Source organism: Bemisia tabaci, chromosome 4, assembly GCF_918797505.1.
Source record: "Bemisia tabaci chromosome 4, PGI_BMITA_v3".
Lineage (NCBI taxonomy): Eukaryota > Metazoa > Arthropoda > Insecta > Hemiptera > Aleyrodidae > Bemisia > Bemisia tabaci.
Window position 1 is genome coordinate 26524229 of NC_092796.1, and position 22082 is coordinate 26546310.

At 40.2% G+C, this 22082-nt stretch overlaps 1 protein-coding gene across 4 annotated transcripts in view; it reads right to left on the bottom strand.

Annotated features, from left to right (window-relative positions):
* Positions 1-9768: 9768 nt before the first annotated feature.
* Positions 9769-22082, bottom strand: part of LOC109044549 (advillin) — a 52060-nt gene continuing 39746 nt past the window's right edge. For 3 of the 4 annotated variants that reach the window (XM_072299579.1, XM_019062342.2, XM_072299580.1), the window contains exons 9-16: positions 21700-21962; positions 19231-19470; positions 17893-18061; positions 17442-17576; positions 16257-16412; positions 14942-15048; positions 13232-13417; positions 9769-12606 (exon numbers count right to left, since the gene is read on the bottom strand). In XM_072299579.1, the coding sequence (XP_072155680.1) occupies positions 12493-12606; positions 13232-13417; positions 14942-15048; positions 16257-16412; positions 17442-17576; positions 17893-18061; positions 19231-19470; positions 21700-21962 (1370 nt within the window). In that variant the 3' untranslated portion in view covers positions 9769-12492. The other variant, XM_072299582.1, reaches the window with a different exon arrangement.

A 22082-nucleotide genomic window follows, 5' to 3' on the forward strand; every position in this document is an offset into this window, starting at 1 on the left:
TTTTTTATTTTTATTTTTATATTAATGCCAATTTCAAATAGCCTATCGGCTAATCCCACGCTTCTTACCCCAGCCCCAGGTGACCATTGCCTGAGACCATCAAACTCAGATCACCTGGCCGGGAATCGAACCCGGGACCTCTTGGTCATAGGGCCAGCTCTACAACCACTACACCACAGGAGGCCGACATTTTTTTTTTTTTTTTTTTTTTTTTTTTTTTTTTTTTTTTTTTTTTTATTAATACCAACACCAACCGTGTTTTTCTGGATCGTGGGATTATTCTCCTCTCATTATATCCTGGATGGTCGGAGTAGATGGAACAGGGGGTAACGGCAGGATGTTATGTTCCTCTCCATCCAACAAAGAGATGAGAGGTTTATTGGAGTAGTTGCCCAGACGCCACTGCCTTATGGATTGAGTATCAATTGTCCTAGCTCCTTGCGATATCTTGACAATGAGTACCGCTTCTTGTACTAATTCCTGAATTGCGGGAGACTGATCCACCCCTTCCGCCTGGGACAGAGTTGTCTGTCCGTATTCCTCTGCTACCGCCCTAGCAATTGTGAATGGGATCTTAAGGTGTGTAGTTTTAAATTCTTCGACCATTTCATCAGGTAGGAGGAGCTTAATCCAGTCGGCATATTTCCCCATGGCAGCATATTTGCGGTAAGCTTTGATAATACTAGGGAAGTATTTTGCTAGGGCATTCCAGCCCATCAATTCTGGGTGTAGAACTAATAACTGCTGAACGATGCTAGCAAAATTCGTTAGCTCTGCGCCTCGAAGCAGAACTAGCACGGTCGACGCCGCTGTGCCAATCGGACCGGTCTTCGTTGATAAGATCTATGCTTCGATGAAGCATCTACGCCTCAATTGCCACCTTGCACGGATTTCCGCATTGTATCTCCTGCAGAACTCGAGAGACGGTTGATACTTTATTAGTTCGGTGCTGTCTCGCTCAAAACCCAACGCCGCTCCGTATGAGTTGGTCCGCCGCTCCATCCACGGAGTATAATTAGATGGATTTAATGTTTTGCCAATTAAATTTAACAGCAAAGAAGTAACGTAAATGCAATGACGCTGGTTCATATTCACATATTCGCCAACGTCCTGCCACTGTACTGTAAAGTTATGCTCAACAACAAAATCTGCTAATTTCAATGGAACTAGCGAAATAGCCTCTTTAGTCAACAAGGATTTTACATCTGAATAAAAGTTTAAGTCCACACAACCGATCAATGCCAAACCAATAGACAGTGAAGTTTCCATGCCCGTTCCATCCGATGTATAGAGTCTGAGAAGTTGTTTAAAATGGGTCTTTAAGGAGACGTCTTTGTCACGCTCTATCCATGATATTTCGGGGATGGCTAATTCAGACAGTCTAACTATTGGAGTGTCTACTTTTTCGAGACCGTTCTGGATTGCTTCTCCTTTTGTGGATGCTGTGAGGTGTCACTATCAGCCAGAACGTCGCGAAGAACTCGGAACTCACCTGAAGAGTTTTATGTCTCCCGGGGAGTTTAAGAAGTCATTATGATACGAAGGAAAATCAGAAGGTTTTAAATTTGCCAAAGCTAATGTAACAGAGCTCTCGTCGTGAGAAGATAAGTTGTGCCTAAGATGAGTACAAATAGCGTCAAACAGAGCTCTAATCTTCTTTTCGTTCTTCAAGCATTTGCACACACACGAGTCTACGATGGTCAGGATTCCTTTCAAGAAGTTCCACGTTTCCTCCTGGAAACTGATTTGACGAGGGTAATGATCGGCTGCAGGCACAGACTTGATGATGATTGTCCTCTTGTAGTAGAGTCTGGTGAATTCTAGTGTTCTGCAGGCAGAACCCAGCAGGATAGATGGTCGAGGAAAAATTCGTCTATTTCCACTCTATTGGCGACAACTTCAAACCACTCCGTAGGTGTTAACTCGATTCCGTTTTGAGCAGTGGAATGTTTGTGGAAGTGGATGCGCGTCGCAAAGTTCTCGTTCACAGAATGCCCGACGATGATTTGTTTGAATGTACCACAGTTCACCGCGGACATTCTCCGCCGCGACTTTTCTCCGCCACGACTTTTCACCGCCACGATTTTTCACCGCTCCACGACTTTTAAGGGGATTCCGCATATAATATTTTCACAAATATTTCCTTCACACTTATTCAGGCTTAGGACTGGCCAATACATGAAAAAGTTGTATATTGGGCGTGTTTAAAATATTTGTGAAGCACCGCTTCGAATAGACTTTTAAACCACGAAATTGATACGAAAAATAACACTTCATATTTCCGAGACGTAATGCTTTGATTAAAACATTTGTGAAACACCACTTTTAATTGTCTTTTACAGTACGTAACGCTGCTTGCTGATTCTACATCTGATAGATATTTTTAGGAGTAAAACTGCAGGTTGTGAGCCACTCCCCTCAAAAATTCGAGGGTACCCCTGTTCGCAAAATCTTCGCAGACTTCTTTCAATCAATCTGTCATTTTCGATACTTTTCCTTTTGCTGATACAGGTGTCTGCCGGCAAGGATGTCCTCGAACCTTAATCTGATTGTCCAAGCCCCGATCGGCATCAGCTGATGGAGCTTCGGAAAGGGAGGAGTTTCTTTTGTAAAAAGATGTTAACCTAGAAGTTGTTGAAAAAGAGCTTGTATTGTGATCGTTGAGTTTTTCGTTTCATCCATCGTTCATCGTCGATACTTCCTCCGAATGTCAAATTTACCCCCGCAATGTCACACAACTGTAAAGCTGCTCGTTCTTGCCCATTCCCTTTTGACCGGGAAAGCCAATTGAATTCTTCCATTGCCTCAGGTCTGTCTAATCTATGAGCATGGGCCCTACCCACGACTATTGCTCGTGAAAGACAAAGCCCATCATTATTGGAATGTCGATGATACCTCTTTTGTTTGAAAGTTGGCGGAGGACAAGGGCGCGACGTCTAGTCCCTTGATGGTTGCAGCTGTGCGGGTTGCGGAGTTGCCGGGCGCTGACCCACGAGCGGAGGACTAGGGCGCGGCGTCTGGTCCCTCGATGGTTGCAGCTGTGCGGGTTGCGGGGCTGCCGAGCGCTGATGTGGTGCGGGTTGCGGCGTTGACGGGCGCTCAGTTGCTGGCGGAGGTCCTGGGAGCAATGGTTTGCGTCTCCCTGCTCCGTACATCACCAAAAAACGTTTTTTAGGCGGCATGCATCGTAGGGAACCCACTGATGTGTCCTGTAAAAATTGAGTAACACAGACTTAGTTTCAAGAATGGTCAATCACTCGCCACACACACTTACACTCCCCACTCTCCCTCAAACACACACGAAACAGACTTCGGCATATTTTACAACATGAGTACGGAATTCCTCATGGTACATTCCATTGCATTGTATAATAGGGTCAGTCAGCGTCAGAAGTTCGTCGGTAGATCCAGGGCGTTTTGGGGTATCTGTCCAGTCAGGGGCAGAAGCCGGTCGTTTCAATGAAGGGAGGGGGGTCAGGGAGGAACACATCATCCTCTAAGCTCTCTTCTACACTAAATGATGGTGATAATATCAAACATGTAGTGGTGCCTGTGAGGATACTACTGTCATTGCTAGAATTGTCATAAAAGGAAAAGCTGGATTTAAGTTTCGGCGTTGAAACCATCAACGGGTAAAAAACGGGGGGAGTCCAGGTTCGAGTCTGACGCACCCGCGAAGGTGAGTCAATTTTTTTTTTTTTTAAGAAATTGAGAATCGTTGCTGAATTTTGCGCGTCATGCGCAAAATTCAGGCAACTTATCAGTTGTCACGAAAGTTGCAACGCAAATGATTTGCAAGACAGTTTTGCTTTGTAACTTTTAGCAGGCCCCGCTATTTGTTACGAAAGGATGAAACAGCGAAACAGATTGGAAGAAAAAGCCGTAACTTTGGAATATCTGCAAGAGTTGGAAGTAATGTATGACGACTGGCTGTGCAACGAACTAAACGTATATATTGTAAACGGTGACAGAGACCAGCGCGAAATATACGAGCCACCCCCGCCCCATTTCAGGTTTACCTAAGTTCAAACTCGTAGGCCCCAGAATTGCAGGAAAAATTGCATCGTGTAATAAAATCATCCCAACTACCAAAATAGAATCAATCTACGATTTTTTGAGCAGAATGGAATTCAGAGCGAAGCGGAGAGGAATACCGAGGAGGAAGGGATCGGTAAGTTCATAAAGGTCGTCTGTGAAAATGGTGTTGCGTCCAACTCTATAATCTCTATGGGGGGAGGGGGAGCGGTCTTTCGGGGCTTGGCGGAGAAAAAGTCTCTTTCGTAGTTCGTTCGAGTGTCAATGATGTAGTCAATGCGTCTTTCAGGGTGTTGTAGGGGCAGGGGTCTGAAGATGGTCATTATTTTAATGCTTGCGAAGGTAGCTTGCACAGTTTTCATCGGGGATGTTACTAAGTTGCAGCTTGAGTTTGAATCGCTCGAAGTACTCTTCGAGGGATTCGCTGGAGGTTGCCGAATACGCAGGAAAACTAAACTGTTGAACAGGAGGCCGAGACCATATGGATTCTTGCTGCTAGCTATATGAACCGATACAGCCAGCCTTAAAAAATCTATGCAAATTGTTTCAATACACTTATAAAACTATGTTTCTTTCCATTCATATTTGATGGATAAATATTTCATATGACACCTTTTAAATTTGAGATTGTCACAAAATGACCATCCTCATAGAATAGATCAATATGGCGTCGAGGATGAGCATCGGTGGATGGCGGCCCTTCAAATGCAATGCTTGTGCCCCGTCTATCGTCGAATACAGTATGGGTGTGATCTGGCAATACATCCTGAAAATATCTTACTTCGTCGATACTTCCTCCGAATGTCAAATTTACCCCCGCAATGTCACACAACTGTAAAGCTGCTCGTTCTTGCCCATCCCCTTTTGACCTGGAAAGCCAATTGAATTCTTCCATTGTCTCAGTCCTGTCTAATCTATGAGCATGGGCCCTACTCACGACTATTGCTCGTGAAAGACAAAGCCCATCATTATTTGGAATGTTAATGATACCTCTTTTGTTTGAAACAAATTTTTTATAAATTGAGAAGCACAAATAAAGAAGGTATTTTTTTTGAAATCCAAAAAAATACACAAAACATTAAAAAATTCACTCATTAGCGGTAAAAAAATCGAGAGGTGTTCGCGAATGATCAGCGTGAGAATGATCAGGGCGAGAATGATCAGCGCGAGAATCGGTGCAGGTCTGATTGCCCCTGATTTTTGGTGGTTTTTTATAAGAGCCAGGACTAGGGGTTGCTCCCCGCAACCCTTCTGCCCCGCAAATTCGCGCGGGGGTGGAGCGTCGGCTCGCGGGGGTGGAGGGCCGCCTCGCTGGGGTGGAGGGCCGCCACACGGGGGTGGTTGCTATCCACCACTCCCACGGACTCGCGAGCCTTTTTGTCCACATCTCCTCCTTCTCCCATCATTTTACCCCTCCAATAGTTTGTATCACTGCCAAATTAAAAATCACATAAGGAACATATTTTGCTATAAGGAACTACTATTTTTAAACTTTCTAGAAACACCTGAATATATTAATTCGTTATTGCAAAATGTTACACTTTTATAAAACAAAAAAATGTCAAGTTGTACATTCTCACTCTTGCCTCTAAAATAGGGACAGTCGCTTTTGCTAATGATCGGTTTCTAAAATAAAAAACTTCAGATTTGCAATTTGAAAAAAAATTCGCGCACTCAAGAAAATTATAAATAAAGTCACTTCTTATAAACTAACACTTTCGCTATGAGGGCGTGAGAAGTGGGAGGGTGTGATAATAAAACCATGCAGCTTACCTTATAAATCACATCACAAAGAAAAATGTATTTTATTAAAAAATTAAGAGTGTATTTTTAAAAACACAAAAAATACACAAGACATACGAAAAAATTCACTCGTAAGCGAAAAAAATCGCGAGGAGATCGAGAATGATCAGCGCGAGAATCAACACACCTGGCGGTGAACGCTAGAAGCGGTGCAGGACTGATTGCCCCTGATTTTTGGAGGTTTTCTATAAGAGCCAGGACTAGGGGTTGCTACCCTCCATCCCCCGCAGATTCGCGCGGGGGAGGCATGCACCGATGGACGAAACACCGTGGTACCATGGGCTAGGAATATTGATGAATCCATCTCCATGGGATGGGAATATTGATGAATCCATCTTCATGGGATGGGAATATTGATGAATCCATCTTCAACTGCTCCCCTCTGGTAAACGCCCGTTCCATACGGCTCGTTGCGACTGCAGGATTTGTTCCCGACGCGCGGCGTACAAGCCCACTTCGGGCCGTGACTTGAAAAGCGTATCACCCCAGAACGTTAAGGTTGAACTGCCCCGCTCTAACTATCCGTTTCCGCGTGATAGGGGCCCAAAGAGTCCGGTCGCAATAGGATTCGGGTAGGGTAACCTCGAGCTCTAGTGCTTATTGCCTCGCTGATCGCTCCTAGAGCATTTGTTCCCACACTTTAGCTCTCACTTCATTCACTGGAAATCGTTTTAATTTACAATTTTTTGCATTGTGCGAACATTGGACTGCACAGCACGTAGCAGGCATGGTACTTGGTGATTAAAAAAATAATTAAGGAACAGCTATTACATGACTAGATTTAACAATAAAATTTAAACGAACACAATTCAACCAATCACGTGATAGGATGCTTTTGAATCGCTGTTCGCCTCAGCCCAGTAAAATTCACTAATGCCCCCGGGATTAATCACTGTTCTCACGTACGCTTCGAAGAGGCCCTTGAAAAGAACTATAATTGCTTGGATATCACCATTTATGGGCCATTCGATATCCAGGTAAACTTTCACTCTCCTAGAGTTAGGGATTACCTCGTAGTAACACGTGTGTTCGAGGAAGTTTTTAGACTTTTTACGGATATGTCGAAATAGGTATTCCGGAGAAATCATTAATTTCCATGATTTACGTCGGGTATTGTCAAATTCTTCCCCGACAACGAACGACCGAGGGTTTCCCGCCAGTGCCGTTAACGCGGAACCGAGTGTTGCGTACCTGCAGTGTCTGTAACAGAAAACATGTCTATTAGTTCTAGGGCCGCAGTAGTTTATTAGTCGTTGAACCACCTCGGTTCGAAACAGAGCATCGGAATGCGGGTTCTCTCTTTACTGTTGCATCACTCTATTCCTTACTTCTTAATTTTGTGGTAGCGTTTGTCGTCACAAGTGGAAGGTACCCAGTTTTCAAGAGTAGGCCGTCCTACTGCCTGCAATGGTTACTTTGTTACCGACACTGCAGGTACGTTCCATTCGGTCCTCGTTAGCACATGATATCAAGGAAACATAACCTCAAACCTTCAGTCGTATGACAAGATGGCGTCGCATTGGGTTACCTGCCATAAGAAGTGAGGATCTGGAGTACCCACTCCAGGAGCGATGAGCAAAGCAATAACCACCGGAGTTCGAGGTTACCCTAGAGTGGGTGCTTATTGATATGTAGTGAGTATTTGGAGATTGCGCGTCGCGTCTGCCCGTTCTGGTATGCATGGGGTTCGGTTGTTTGAAAAATAAAGGAAAGAAAGCCCATTATCATTTATATCACGAAACGCGGATGCAGAGATGAAAATTCCCATTCATGAAACTTAAAGAAGGAAATTGGCTTTTAATCTAGCAATATGTAATAAAATATCTTTTGAGATACACCTATTCAAAAATCATGTAAAATACCTATAAAATAGATTGATCTGTAATGGCTCGGGACCATGCAACAAAAAAAAAAAAAAAAAAAAAAAAAAAAAAAAAAAAAAACAACAACAACAAACACTAATCGCAGTCCGATCGGCTCCGGGGGGCCATCCGATCGACCGCCGAGCTTCGAGGCGTAAAAAGTAAACAAGAAAGGAGAAGTCACGGTTTTAAGGGTTTAAGGGGTTTAGGGGGCCGCGCACTCCCGTCACATCACGAAGGATAAAAACTAAAACAATCACCCCAAAGGAGAAAAACTGGAGAACTACATCTTTTCTGGATCGGAAACGTCCTTCCTAACTGAACTCGACGACCAATCAGCACCGTCCACTCCCCCTCCACCAAGCGCTGCTCTGGTGAGCGGAAAGGTGGACGGAACCCGGACTTGGCGGCAAAGGGATTTAAGCTGTCATCCCATTTTACAGACTAACTATGTAATATTTTATACCCCATAAAAATATCTATTAAATACCTATAAAGTAGGGTATCTGTACGATAACGATTCGACGGCACTATTTTGGCTACGAGGGTATACGTTGCCATGTCGTCCACAAGTATATCACAGTACCAATGTATATTTCCATGCTATGCACCTGGACTTTACGTAGAGGTCCTTTTGCCACGAATAATTCGATTCTATTCCTTCCGTCCCAACTGGTGAGGTATAGCTCGTGACTTCTAGTGTCGGAGCCCATAAATATCTTAATGTAATTCTCCAGTTATCTGAACAATAGCGTTTTGACCAAATGTTATCATTCAAGGCAAGGAACTGCTGAAAATTGAGATTTTTACCTTGTATTCCCGATGTGAAACTCGTTGTGTTGGTTGTTTACACAATGATCATTTCGGTCATTTTCTCAGCCTCTTCAGGTATGCTAACTACCATAAAAACCGTACGAACGCACTCGCGATCGCGGTCAATTGGACTACATTTTGCAATCGGGAACTATAAATTTTAGCCCGGTTTAAAAACGACGTGTATGCCATTAGTTTCCCTATGCACATAATGTTTTTCCAGAAGAGCCAGAATTTATAGTTCCAAATTGCAAAATGCAGTCCAATTGTAAAACACTAAAACTGCACTACTAAATTAATAAAAGCATAAGGATGCGTGAAGTGTCCAGGGATTACTGGCTTGATTTTGACGCATATATTTATCCTGATAAGAGGAAAGGATGGATGGAGGTATGATCAGTGATGTCACATTACTCTCTATTTGTGAATTGAGGAGTTTTTCATCCTTACAAATGTCAATGTTGAACTGCTATGTTACGTTTAATATTCTACTTTTTTTTTTACCTCGCATTAGAAGGCATTATTATGCGTGGCGTTCACTGGGGAAAAGAAACACATTGGATCTAGAGTCCAGACTCTTGAAAACATTGACAAGAAAAAGGACTCTTGATTCAATCAGATTTAAGCGTAAATCGAAAGGAAATCCGCGCAAATTAAGAGGCTTGGTTCTTGATTTAAGTTTAAATCTGATTGAATCAAGAGTATTTTTTCTTGTCGATGTTTTGAAGAGTCTGGACTTCAGATCCAATGTGTTTTTTTCCAGTGTTTATGCACTCTTACTCTGGTATTTACTGGCCTGCCTGTTTGACCAGTATATCAACAAGTTGCAGCAAAGCACTTTTTTTTTTTTCTTTTTTTTTTTTGCGGAGGCAGAATAATTTTTCAACGTATACTATCGTCAACTTTGAAAGTGCTCGAAAAGAATGTCCATCGAAAGCTAATAGAATTCAAAAGTAAAAATGTAGATACAAAATTCGTTATTTTTCAAGACGTTTACCGAAATTTTTGAGTTCAGGAATTTTCCGCATGAACCTATCAAAATTATGTGGTTTTCATTTCCATGTCATTTAAGCAACATTAACTTCCAAAGATGTTGGCCATGCAATCGCTTGGAAGTTTTTTTCTACGCACAGAACGGATTCAGAGGAAAAGAATGATAAGCCGTTGAGGCGAAAACTATGTGACAAACATACGAAATTACTTATTCACATCCTGGCTAAGGAATAATGTCAGTTTAGTATAAAATAACATTCCGTACGCATTTTTTAGACAATTTTATTCAGTGATAACAACAAAACATTTTTAAATCAATATATAACAGCGTTTCACCTCACTCCGTTTCAAATACAATGGTTTAAAAAATGTGATTAACTGTAATTAACTGTAATATGTGCTGAATATCCCCCTGTAATGAAAAATGTCCACTTATTTGTCATTCCTCACATGTGGAGCATACAGTAGGCAACATTGACAGTCCATTAAGTATTAATCGGAGCAAGAGTCACTAAACAATGAACGAATTTTGACTGTCGAATTCATTTTTCCTCAGGTAAATGACGCGTGGACCACGCACGATGCGCACATTAAAAACGCAAAATAGTAGCTCAGAAACCGAGAAATACGCAGTTCAAAAAACGCAAGTTTTCTGCAAATTCAAAACGCCCCGTTTTCGCACCGAACCGAATGATGACATCCGGCACCAATCAGAAGCTAGCACGGCTTTCTACGACTACGACCGTCCAATGTCTTTTGAACTCCTCGTATTTGAAAATAATAAAAAAGTCGAAACTTTATCCCCAGATTCAATGAATCTCATCCATGTTATTCGTGGTATCAACAAGCAACAATTTCCTGTTGAAATTCGTGTTTTTCCCACAAACATCAGTGGAAAATAAGCGAAGAGAGCGATTTGACTTTCGTAGTCCCATTCTGGGACGTTCGAAGTTCCTTCGAGTCTTTAGACTTTTTAAAAGCGGGCTTGTCTGGGATTTTGGCTGCAAAAGTACGCAGTAAATCACCGCGTAATCTACGCACCTGGTACTCTCAGAATAGTAAACAATAAAAACAAGGTTTAGTGACCCATTGAAACCCATAAATCTGACTCCACCTCAGCCTCTTAAGCAACTTACTCGGAAATTATTTACTGTTCATTTGCAGTATGAACTCAGATGCGCGAAACAAACGGTTTAATTCTAACTTCGCGGAAATTCAGTATAAGTCAGTATAAACTTCTAAAGGTAATTTGGTAAGCAGATACGAATCTAACGAAGCAAAACAGTGTTTAGGTCTTTAATTACCGAACTGTATCCAAGGATACACGGAGAACAATCGTATTGGAGAATTTGCAGGTGTCTGAAATAGTTGAGTTTCATTTTAAAGAAGGAACTACTGAGTGAACTGAGCATGAGAATATCCTTGGTTTTGAAAATAGACAATTATTAAGGGAGGTATGACGCCTAATCTGCTTAAATACACGTGCTCAAATGTTAAATTCCGCCTGTTAACGTCGCAAAGAGGCAGATTTTCTCACTTTTAAATGCGTTTCCCTACAATTTTTCACACTAAAAACTTATGAAAAACACTGCGAACGCAGCTCATGAAGCTCATCAGATGCAGCATTCAACACTTTCGTGCAAATTCTCCATTGGATCAATAGGTGACCGATAAGGGACCTGTTCTCCTGAGAAAAGTTTCCTTCCCTTTTTGCAAATCCTTAAATCATGTTTTTTTTTTTTTTTTTTTTTTTTTTTTTTTACAATCCAACAGTTATTCTCTTGGAAGTTTCGAGACTAACATCTCCTTCAATTTTTAAGATAAGGATCAAACCCGCGTCGCAATTTCCAGATTTTCTACCTCTACGCATTTGCAAAAAGTTTAGGAAAATCTTCTCGCCGAAGATAAGGTCCCTTTCTCAAGTCCGGTTACAATTATTAAGAATTTCCGGTCGAGAATTCTCGTTGAGTCAACAAGAAATCGCCTCGTTTCATTTTGCCATTCCAAAGAGACAACCTGTGACTTCAAAGATGTATCCGGTTGACCTAACGAGCATTCTCGTCCGGGAATTATTCACTATAAACGTTCTCTCAGTGTAAGGTCCCGAAATGTTTCAATGGGCGTTTTCACGTTTTTTTTAACAATGTGCGAATTATATTCAATGAACATTAGCAGTGCCTAGAGCGAAACGCGGGGAGGGAGGCGGGCAGCGAAACCAGTGATCGCAGAATGAAGCTTGGAGAGCAAGACCTTTCAACGCTGCCGTGCCAATGAAAAACGCCGTATGAACATCAAGGCGTTGTCAAATTTCCTGGCAAACTCATGAATATTTTCCTTCCGGTCTTTCCGCTAACTTTGCTCGCAACTCCACCGTAGTTCCTGAAAATTTCAAAGAACAACATTCGTATCTTCTCTCAAAAATAGTAAATTGTAACTGAAGGAAATATGACAACTCTTGAATGTTCATACGGCGTTCTTCCTTAGCACGGCAGAACGGAGGGTGTAAAAGGAGCCTTTTGATAATCTCGGTGGGGACGGACTCCCAATCTCCCGTGCTAAGGAAATACGCCGCGTGACCTTTCAAATGTTACCAAATTTTCTCCCAGAATTTTTTTTTTTTTTGAAGATGAAGTTTCGAATATTTTTTCTTGAAATTTTCAGACACTTACATCAGATGGACCGCATTTTGCAATAAAGTAGCACTATATTTCTGGCCCATATTCGAAACAACATATATACCATTGGTTTCCGTATGCAGAAAGGTGCTTTTGCGGAAGAGCCAGAGATAGTGGTTCCTTATTGCAAAATGTAATCCAAATTACAAGCAAAACTCAGAAAAATAGGGAGAAAAATATCCGCAGCTTTTTCCGAAAATTTGTGATTTGTTCGAGAAAATTTGACAAAATCTGAAGGCGCATACGACGTTTTGCCTTAGCACGGCAGTAATGCCCTGCGGCGTGGCGTGCTTCTGTTGTTCCCGAATTTGTTAAAACAAGCCGACGTCTTTCTTCAGGATGTCCTGCTTCCACTTCGGGAATTTCGCGAACTCCTTGTACCGCATTCCAAACACAGCAGCAAAATCTTTCTCGTTGAGGTGCATCTGCAAAATAAAGAGATAAAAAGTATGAGAAACGGAAAGTCTCTTAACACGAACGAAACGGGAAGTAAGGAAAATAATTCTGTCTTAAGAATCACTAGTAGATGGCGGGTGATATTGATATCATACGTCTCCTCACATGTTCTGTATGATTTTACAGCATGCATTATGTTTATTCTAGTCTCGAAAGTTTCCCACTGCATCTCCACACAAAATAATGATTATCATGGTCAAATACTATTTTTTCAAATATTCCTTTCATAAAACGCACTATTTTTCGGCTTGGATAAAATGTTGAAGAAGTCCATCTCCAAAAACCACCCTTGGCACCAAGTCAGAGGAAAAATTTCATTCGATAATTTTCACTTGTTTTTACCGCCGAATAGCTAAAGTACTCGTAGATAACATTTGGACTACATTTTGCAATTTGGAACTATAAATTCTAGCCCGGTTTAAAAACAACGCATGTGCCATTAGTTTCCCTATTCACATAAGTGTTTTTCTAGAAGAGCCAGAATTTATAGTTCCAAATTGCAGAATACAGTCCATTTGTAAAACGCTCCTTGTTTCCGTTCTTCTCTTCTAAGATTGAAAATTTTCAAGCGGCGCACTCATTTGCAATGCTCACCTCTTTGTGAAGTAAATCCACGTTTTTCGGCAGTTTCTCGGGCTCCTTTTCGATCAAATTATGAAAAGGGTATTTCGGGTAGTCCTCAAAATCAAAGGCTGGTCCCGTGTTCAGTTTTAACTCCACTTGAATCGTCGGTTTAGCGTTTTCAAGCTCCTTTCGCACCTCTCCGAAGGTTTTGTGGCTCTAGAGGTGACCAAGAAAAAATAAATGAAGTAATAATAAAATCAAATGATATCACACAACTGCATGTTTCGCGATGTACTATAACTCCATCCAGTTCTAATTTTTTACCTGTTACTTTTGAGAAAAATGCACTCAAGCAAGCTTAGTAGGTTTCCATTTCTATGAACATAATTTTGTCGATAGCTAAATTGTTGTCTCAATTGCAACGGTTAAAATTCTCCGTTAAGATTCATTTTCTCCGAGGTAACTAAGCTGCATGAGAATTCATGTTTACTAAGGCTCACGTGGAAATGCAGACGGATACTTTTTGCCTAAGTGCGTCTAAGTATTCGGTCTCAATGAAAGCGGGCACTGATCATCGCCTTTTCCAGTAACACATTCACGTGGATTTGGGTACATGAAGAAGTTGAAAATTTACGAGTGCCCGTGGTCTCAGCTGAATATTTTCTTTTACTATTCAATCAAGTCGTTAAATTCCACAAGACGTGGTTGAAATCGTTTCTCTAAGTTATCTTGACTTAAGTGTGGCTAATCCTCCTTAAATTTAATCAACGACAAAAGTTGAATCGCACCATCCCTGGCCCGGGTTGCCAATTACTTCAAGGGGATGTTAAGTTCCCATGCATCCATTACTGTCATGATCATTCCCTTATTTCAGGCGTTCTTTTATGTCAAGATGAAGAGCGAAGTGATAACTTTTAGCATCACTTTTTTACTGTTTGTTTCTGTTCCTTATTTGTTTGACTTAGTTATTTATTTGTTTTGAAGCTTCCTATAGTATTTAATTATGTATCTGGTCATTTTATTATTTTTGTTATCTTTTGTGCGTTTTTTGGATCTTAAGGCGAAATCCGGGGTTTTCCTAAAATGCCTTTAAATGTTCAAAACACATATTTTAAACCTAGGACGGTAACGTTAGATAATGTTCAAATGCCATCGAGACTCCCAATTTTGTCATTTTCTTTTAAATGCGGGGTAGGGGGACCAAATAAGTTTTGAAGCAATTCATTTTAAATATTTCATTGACACTACTCATTCAAAGTAACCATAATGCACAGTCACTGTAAATTATGCACTTAGATAGTGCCAAGGACACTGGCCCACCCAATAATCGCTTGTGTTTATCCCAAGCTAAAATTATTAGGGTTAAAAACGTTATTGTAGTACCCTGTGTGTTTAATTAATAAATCAATTAAAGTAAAAAAAATAAAATAAAATCTTCCGCGCTTAATGCCACATGAGGTCCATTCTGCCGTGCTAAGGAAGAACGTATGAGCCTTTCGGCGTTGCCAAATTTCCTCTGGCAAATCACTAATTTTCAGGCCAATTTTTGAATATTTTTCTGCCAATTTCTTAGATAATTTTGTTTGTAATTTTATCTAAAGTGTGTGAAAATTCCAAGGAAAAATATTTATAATTTTCCTCAAAAATAAACATTTTATTCAAGTAAATTTGGCTGCTCTCGAATGTTCATACGGCGATTCCTCCTTAGCACGGCAGCATTGTCCGCCTAAAATCACTTACTTTCCATAAATCATCGTCCCATCGGGCAAAGAAACTGGTGAAGACTGGTGGTTCGTGTCCTTGTTTTATCAATACGATGGGAATTTTCACATCTCTTCCGGAGGGATCTGAAAAATCGAAGTGAAATGCCATATATTTTAACAAGGAATTCGCCTTTAAATTGTTTTAATGAGCCTTAAGGTCCTGTAAAAATACAATTTTCAGTAACCACAAAGCAACTCAGCATTCTACATGTAGAAAGATCCTTACGTTTGCACGAAATTGCATCTACGACTCATTTGCACAATCAGAGATGTATTAGACCCCTTCCTGCAGAATTAATTTAAATAGATTCTGATTTCGTCTCGATCCTTCAGCTTTCTTCCATTAAATGAAGAAGGAAAAGTGAAATTACTCTGTACTCTATGAAAATAGATAAATATTTGGACAAAAACGTAAAATTTTTAGGAGACTGAATACAAATTTCTGTGATACATGAGTACGTTTTATGGAGGAGGCGGGTATGGAGGGAAAAAAACAAGCGGAGCGAGAATGTGTAAATCAATTTTTGGCTCATATTATAAATGAGAATTCCTCTTACATTTTCCTCTCTTAAAGCTTCTGTTTGTTTTTGCGAAATGTGTTTTTTGTTTTCATAGTCCACTTTATGTATTTGTCTTTCATTTATGTGTATTCATTTTGCAAATGTCAATGCCATGTACCATCGAGGACTTAATCATTCAGCTGTAATTAATTGTGCACTTATGATCCTGTCTCAATAAATATGTGATAGCTCGTCTGAGCTGTTTCAAACGTTAATTTTGCGTCATTATTTCAGTGAAATACCTAATTCATGGTTGATGAAAGAGGAAAAATATTAATCGGATGTAATATTCGTAGTATCCTGTAAGCCTGCGGACATTCTAGAACTAGGAAAATATAAAGATTGAAAAATCCTTATAAAGCCATCAGAAGCTATTTTTTCAATGTCTCTGATCGTTCAAGAACAAACCCAATTGCGCCCTCATCGTCTCTCTTTAACAACCTTTTTTGAAGAGAACGTAAACAACATTTTTTTGGAGGGAACTGGAAGTTAGTCACGTGTCCATGCTGAGATGTGAACGGTCGGAATTCGAAAAGGGCCAATTTTCTGAAACTCGTAGGTCTCTTTTAGAATTCTATTCCTTCAATGTTTTGTTGTTGATGAGATAGAATGTAGATTGCACGCACCTGCCTTAACATGAAATATAAACTGGGAAATGTTGATACATAATATAATTATAAGTCAACTCGATGCGTAAAGAAGCAACCAGAACGTTTAATGCAAACCACCAACCTGATTTCAAGTATTCAATAGCAAGTTGAATGCAGCTCCGTTTCTCTTCTTGATTTGCCTCGGCACCAATCCAAATGAAAAGTGTTTCCCAAGTATCCATAATCATGATATCCTCTGGCATCAAATCTGTCTGCTGATAATGGACAACCTCCTCAACTGTCAAAAATTACAGATCATTATTTCAGAATCCCAGTCAAAAAGTATTGCTCCTAGTGAAGTGAACTTCAATTCGCTTCTTAATTATTTGGTAGACGTACTATCTTACTTTAGAACAGCCTAAACGAGCTCCTAGAATGTTTTTGCCAGTTTGCGATGAATATTTTGAAATCGGATATGGAAGCAAAACCTTATTTTTGTTAAACTTAATTTCATCTGAGTGACTTAGACGCAAGGATAGCAAAAAATATGCATAATTTTTCGGGCTCCCAAAATTAAGTTCCGTATTGCATTTTATATTGAAAATTATTAATTTCACCCGCGAGACTTAAACGCAAGGATATCAAAAAATATGCATAATTTTTCGGCCTGAAAATTAAGTTCCGTATTGCATTTTACAGTGAAATTATTAATTTCACCCGAGAGACTTAAACGCAAGGATATCAAAGAATATGCATAATTGTTCGGGCCCGAAAATTAAGTTCCGTATTGCATTTCACATGCCAGTTAAAATTATTAATTTCACCCGAGAGACTTGAACGCAAGGTTATCAAAGAATATGCATTATTTTTCGGGCCCCAAAATTAAGTTCCGTATTGCATTTTACATTTTTACAGCGAAAATTATTCATTTTACCTGAGAGACTTAAACGCAAGGATAGCAAAGAATGTGCATAATTTTTCAGGCCCCAAAATTAAGTTCCGCACTACAGTTTACAACGAATATTTATATTCGCACGTTCTAAGAGTGAGGATTTTAGCATACTTGATCCGGAGTACATTAAATTGGGAAAAAACACATCATTGCAAATCCGATCTCGAATCTCAATCTCCGTTTAGAAGAACATGTTTGTTCATAGTTTGTAGTATTCAGTGATGCGCATCTAGAATTTCTTTTAGAAAGTTTCTGCCATCCCATGAATCGCTAGCACATGGGAAAATAAACCCATTTAACAGGCCACTCCATTTTTATCAAACAATAATAATTCTTTGTTTATAATCAAAGAAGCAGTAGATCGGACTTGCTTACCTTTGAGATATCCGCATGGACTAGAACAGCAGAAAAGTCGTGGCGAGAGGCAGTGAACCGGATTTTCTGGTAGTCTTTTATCAGAGTAGATGTCTCTTCCTCCGATATCCTCCCAAAATGTTTCTTTTTCTTGTCCTAAAAATCAGCAAACAGAATTTTCCTCTGTTAAAGTTTGCTATAAATACTCCTGTCTTTTAAGCGCTCACTTTGTCCAGCCAAGATCCTGGCTGAAGAGAACAAACTAAATCGTTGGAAAATTTCAAAGTGTGTTTTTCTTTTCACTACCGCACGGCGGCGATGCACTATTAAAGGTAAGTACACTTTTCATTTCCGTCTTCGCTGTAATTCAACATCACATATTTTTCTTTCTTTATTTATCTTTATTTTTATTTTACTTTTTAATAATTTCCTCATATACTTTCAAAGCAAAGAGTCGTTTTGAAACGCTTACCCTCATAAAGTACGAGATGTTGTGGAGCGTACTTTTCAGCTATGTGCTTGGCCATATCTCGTTCATCTCCAGTCGATTTCCGCCCGCACCATATGTAATTCTGTTCATCTTTCCCTAATTTTAGGACGTATACGTAATTTGTATTTAGCGACGCAGCTCTCAAGTGGACCTAGAAAATTTAAAGAGAGGTTTTAAATACCTAATTCGCAGGGAAACATGCACCCTGACCACGAAGTGTCAAAGTTTCCGATCGTATTTTATTCATTTGTTTTTCTTTTGGAGCAAATTAACTAATGTATCTTCTCAAATCTACCCGAAATAAGACACAGAGGAATCAGGCCATGCTGTGTTTTCCTACGTTAGAGTATATTTTGATGACACCAAGAAAATACGCCGTTGTCAGTAGAGATTTAATTCCAACACTCTCACCGTTACATTTCAATTATAGTTCCATCATCGAAACACCAATACAAATACTGCTGCCAACAATGTGAACTGTGAAACTTCAAGCTTTGAAGCTTTCAAAAGAATCAATCAAACGTGATGTGCTCCCCTTGAGCAGTATCGAAATTATCAGGCACGTTAAGTGTAATTCTGAGATCGTTTTAAAACAGCTGTGCATATTTGAGTCTCTACCAAAACGGAGGGTTAGATATTTAACAAACCATTTCAGTGTCATATCTCTCAAGAAACTCGATGACGCCACAGATTCTGTGATAGATTTTCGGAGTTTCACACCTGTCTTTACACTCGCTGTACAGGTACTCAACGTTAAACAATCGGCTCTTGGCGAGGCAGTCTCACCTCGAATCGATTTATTCGATGGATTTAAATGGAGTATTGAAGAAAGTCAGCAAACAGCTGTCGAAACAGCTTGGCTGCTATGCACTGGAAAAAAAAAACACATTGGATCTAGAGTGCAGGCTCTTAAAAACATCGACAAGATAAAATACTCTTGATTCAATCAGAATTAAGCTTAAATCAAGAACCAAGCCTCTTAATTTGAGCGGATTTCGTTTTTATATAAGCTTAAATCTGATTGAATCAAGAGTCCTTTTCTTGTCAATGTTTTCAAGAGTCTTGACTCTAGATCCAATGTGTTTTTTTTTTTTTTCCAGTGTGGTCATGTTAACAGGAAGACAGAAGAGAGGCTGCCGAAGAAGATACTTGCTTGGGTTCCTCCTGGGAGGAGACGAAAGGGACGCCAAGTGAAAGGGTTTCGACAGGGGGTATTTGAGGAAATGAGGGAGTACCAACTTCCTGAAGGGCTTTGGGAGCGTAAGGGACTTTGGCCGCTGGGTGTCGCAGAGGCGAAAGAGCGCTATGGTAGCGGCTTACCTGATAGGCACGAGTCGTTTCCTGAGATGTGCCCCTGACTTGGAGCATGAAATTCCTCGGCATCTCGTCGGAGTGATCGCCCTGCATTATGAGGAGTCTCCCGCGGAACATGTGGAGGAAATGGGGTGGTTCTTTCCCCTCGACCACTCGCACTTGCACCGCGATCCCTCCCAGCCTCTCGTCCTCCGCCACCGTGTGGTATGCCAGTGCCGTCTGTTCCATCACCGTCGAGTGCAGTCCCTGAAAACGAGATACCAACCTTTTGCAATTGAAACGCGAAACATGTTGGAGAATTTGCACACGGAGGAAAAAAACTCGTGCGTGCGAACCGAAGTTTAGGTCAATGGATCTCTGAAGTGTTCAAATTGAGCATCTGAACACTTTAGGTCTAGCTGTCGAGGTTCGGATCGCATATCTGAAACTTTAGTTCTTACATCTAAAGTACTTCAGATGTGAGGACCGAAGTTTTTCGGATGTGAAAACCGAAGTACTTCAGATGTAAGAACTGAAGTTTCAGATGTGTGATCTGAACCTCGATAGCTAAACCTAAAATGTTCAGATGCTCAATCCAAAAACTTCAGAGATCCACATGACCTAAACTTCGGGTCCCACGCACAATTTTTTTTTCTCCGTGCAGGAACAGATTATTGCTGCATCTGAGAGTGCTCAGTTAGCTGCACTCGCAGTATTTTTCATATTATTTTCCTGAGACGGGAAGCGAAAAAAATTGATCTGAAAGTGAGGAAGTCTGGGCCCTGTGACGTCAGCAGGCGGTGGCATCCCCCGTTTAAACACATGCAGATTAGGTCATTTGGTCATATCTCCTATAATAATCGTTGATTTTAGATATCGAGGATATTCTTGTGCTCGTCTCGCTTAGTATTTTCTTCTTAAACATGTAATTAAAAAAATTCCAGACTCCTACAAATTCTGCGTGGGTGCAATATTTACCAAAAAAGAGCGTTCATATACCACTCAACGCTTTTTATTTTTTTGTTTTTTTGTTATGGGGTCTGTGCGGGTTTGCTCAACCCTATCCAATTTGACATGGCATCTTTTTTTATGATTGTTTGTCAAATCATTCTCGTAAAGGATTTTGGACTTGGTTGCGGACGTAAACACTGAATGACGTTCATGTTCAAGATGATGCCAACAGCCGAAACATACAGTTATACATTACAGTTATAGAGTTTTGTTCTCATTATGTGGCCAATATCTTAAACTGATCTGACAATGCCTCGAACTGCACTGCTAAAATTAATATTCATCGCCCATTGTCATCAGCGCTGCGACCGCGCCTTCCCCTTTCCCCCAAAAAACCGCTAGAATATACTTTTGAGACCCTGATTATCTGGAATCGCATCTGCTTTATTCGTTCAATTTTATCTCTGCTAAATTCAAATGAATTTTATATAACTTAATCCGTCCTCATTTTTCCGCTGTGCAAAAATCATCCATCGGATTAAAGCTTGGAAAAGCGTGTGACTGTGTTACCTACTGCTCTTTTGTGACGCAAGACCGCGCTTAATTTTAACGGCTTTATTGAAATTCAACAGTTGTTCAAACATCGGCCTACGTTACGATTTGAGCCTAGAGGCCCGCAGCAAAATTTTCTCGCTTCAAATCTAAATTTTCCACCAGACATAAAGTAATATGTCAAAATATTTTCAACATTTTTTCACGCATGGACAGGTTTGTACATTCAAGCCGCGATATTGAGCGTTCACCACGCCACGCGTAGTGAACGCGAATTTTTCAAAGCTCTCGGTAATAACGAAATTCAAACCCTTATAATCATCTCGGAGCCCTTTTTTGCTCTTTTTCACGATTTTGTGGCCGGGGAGGATGAAGCAGTGAGATAAATTGATTACATTTTTCGGAAAATGTTAACGCATGTTACGATGAAGAACGAAAGTCTAAAACCCTCGAGTTATTTTTTAGTCCATAACAATCTGCTAGGAAGTGTTATTTTCAACTTCATTCATTATATGTTAATATATCTCACTTTATAATAACTTTTCAAATATTCTCAATAATTTGCTGCATAGTGAAAAAACCTTCTGAACCGAAAACTTGGTGTTCCATATGAACTGCGAAAGTTCAGTCTCTGTAACCTTTTTTTTCCATGTTAGAAAACTAGATTGCTCTGAATTTTTTTTTTTTTTTTTTTTTTTTTTTTTTTTTTTTTTTTTTCGAGATATTATTTAAACTTAAAACGTCGTTTCTTGTCAACAAAATTTGGTGTTTCTTGTTGGGTAAAGAAACGTTGATTCGTTATCGTTTCTTTAACTTAAACTTCATGATAACAATACGACGCTTTTTTATCTAAGAAAACTGACTTTAAATTGAATTCGCACGGCTTTAACTAAAAAAAACCAAACTTTGTCGACAAAACACGACGCTTAAAGTCAAAATAATACCTCAAGATAAATGTTTCCAGTGCTGGAATAAACGCCGGTATTAACTTACGAGCCAATAATAAAGAACATGGTGATTCTTCCCGGCGTAGTTGTAACTGTAATGAATGAGATAACAGTCGTTAGTGTAAAACCGGCCAACTGCAGAGAATGGAACCTCCTTGAGCACCGATCTGGACACCCGCCAAACTTCCATTTTGCTGTCTATTATGTTCAGTATGGACTCCATGGATCCGTTTTGGATTCGTAAAGGTCTGTGAAGAGAGGCTGCATCCAACTTGACTGTTGCCGATTTTGGTGATGCCTTGTAACTTCCTGTATCCCAAAAATGTCACAAGTTCAATTAGGAGTCGTTCATAAATTACGTCACGCTTAAGGGGGCAGAAGAGGGTTAAGAAGAGCGTTATGCCATTTTTTTAATGGTTGAAGGATAGG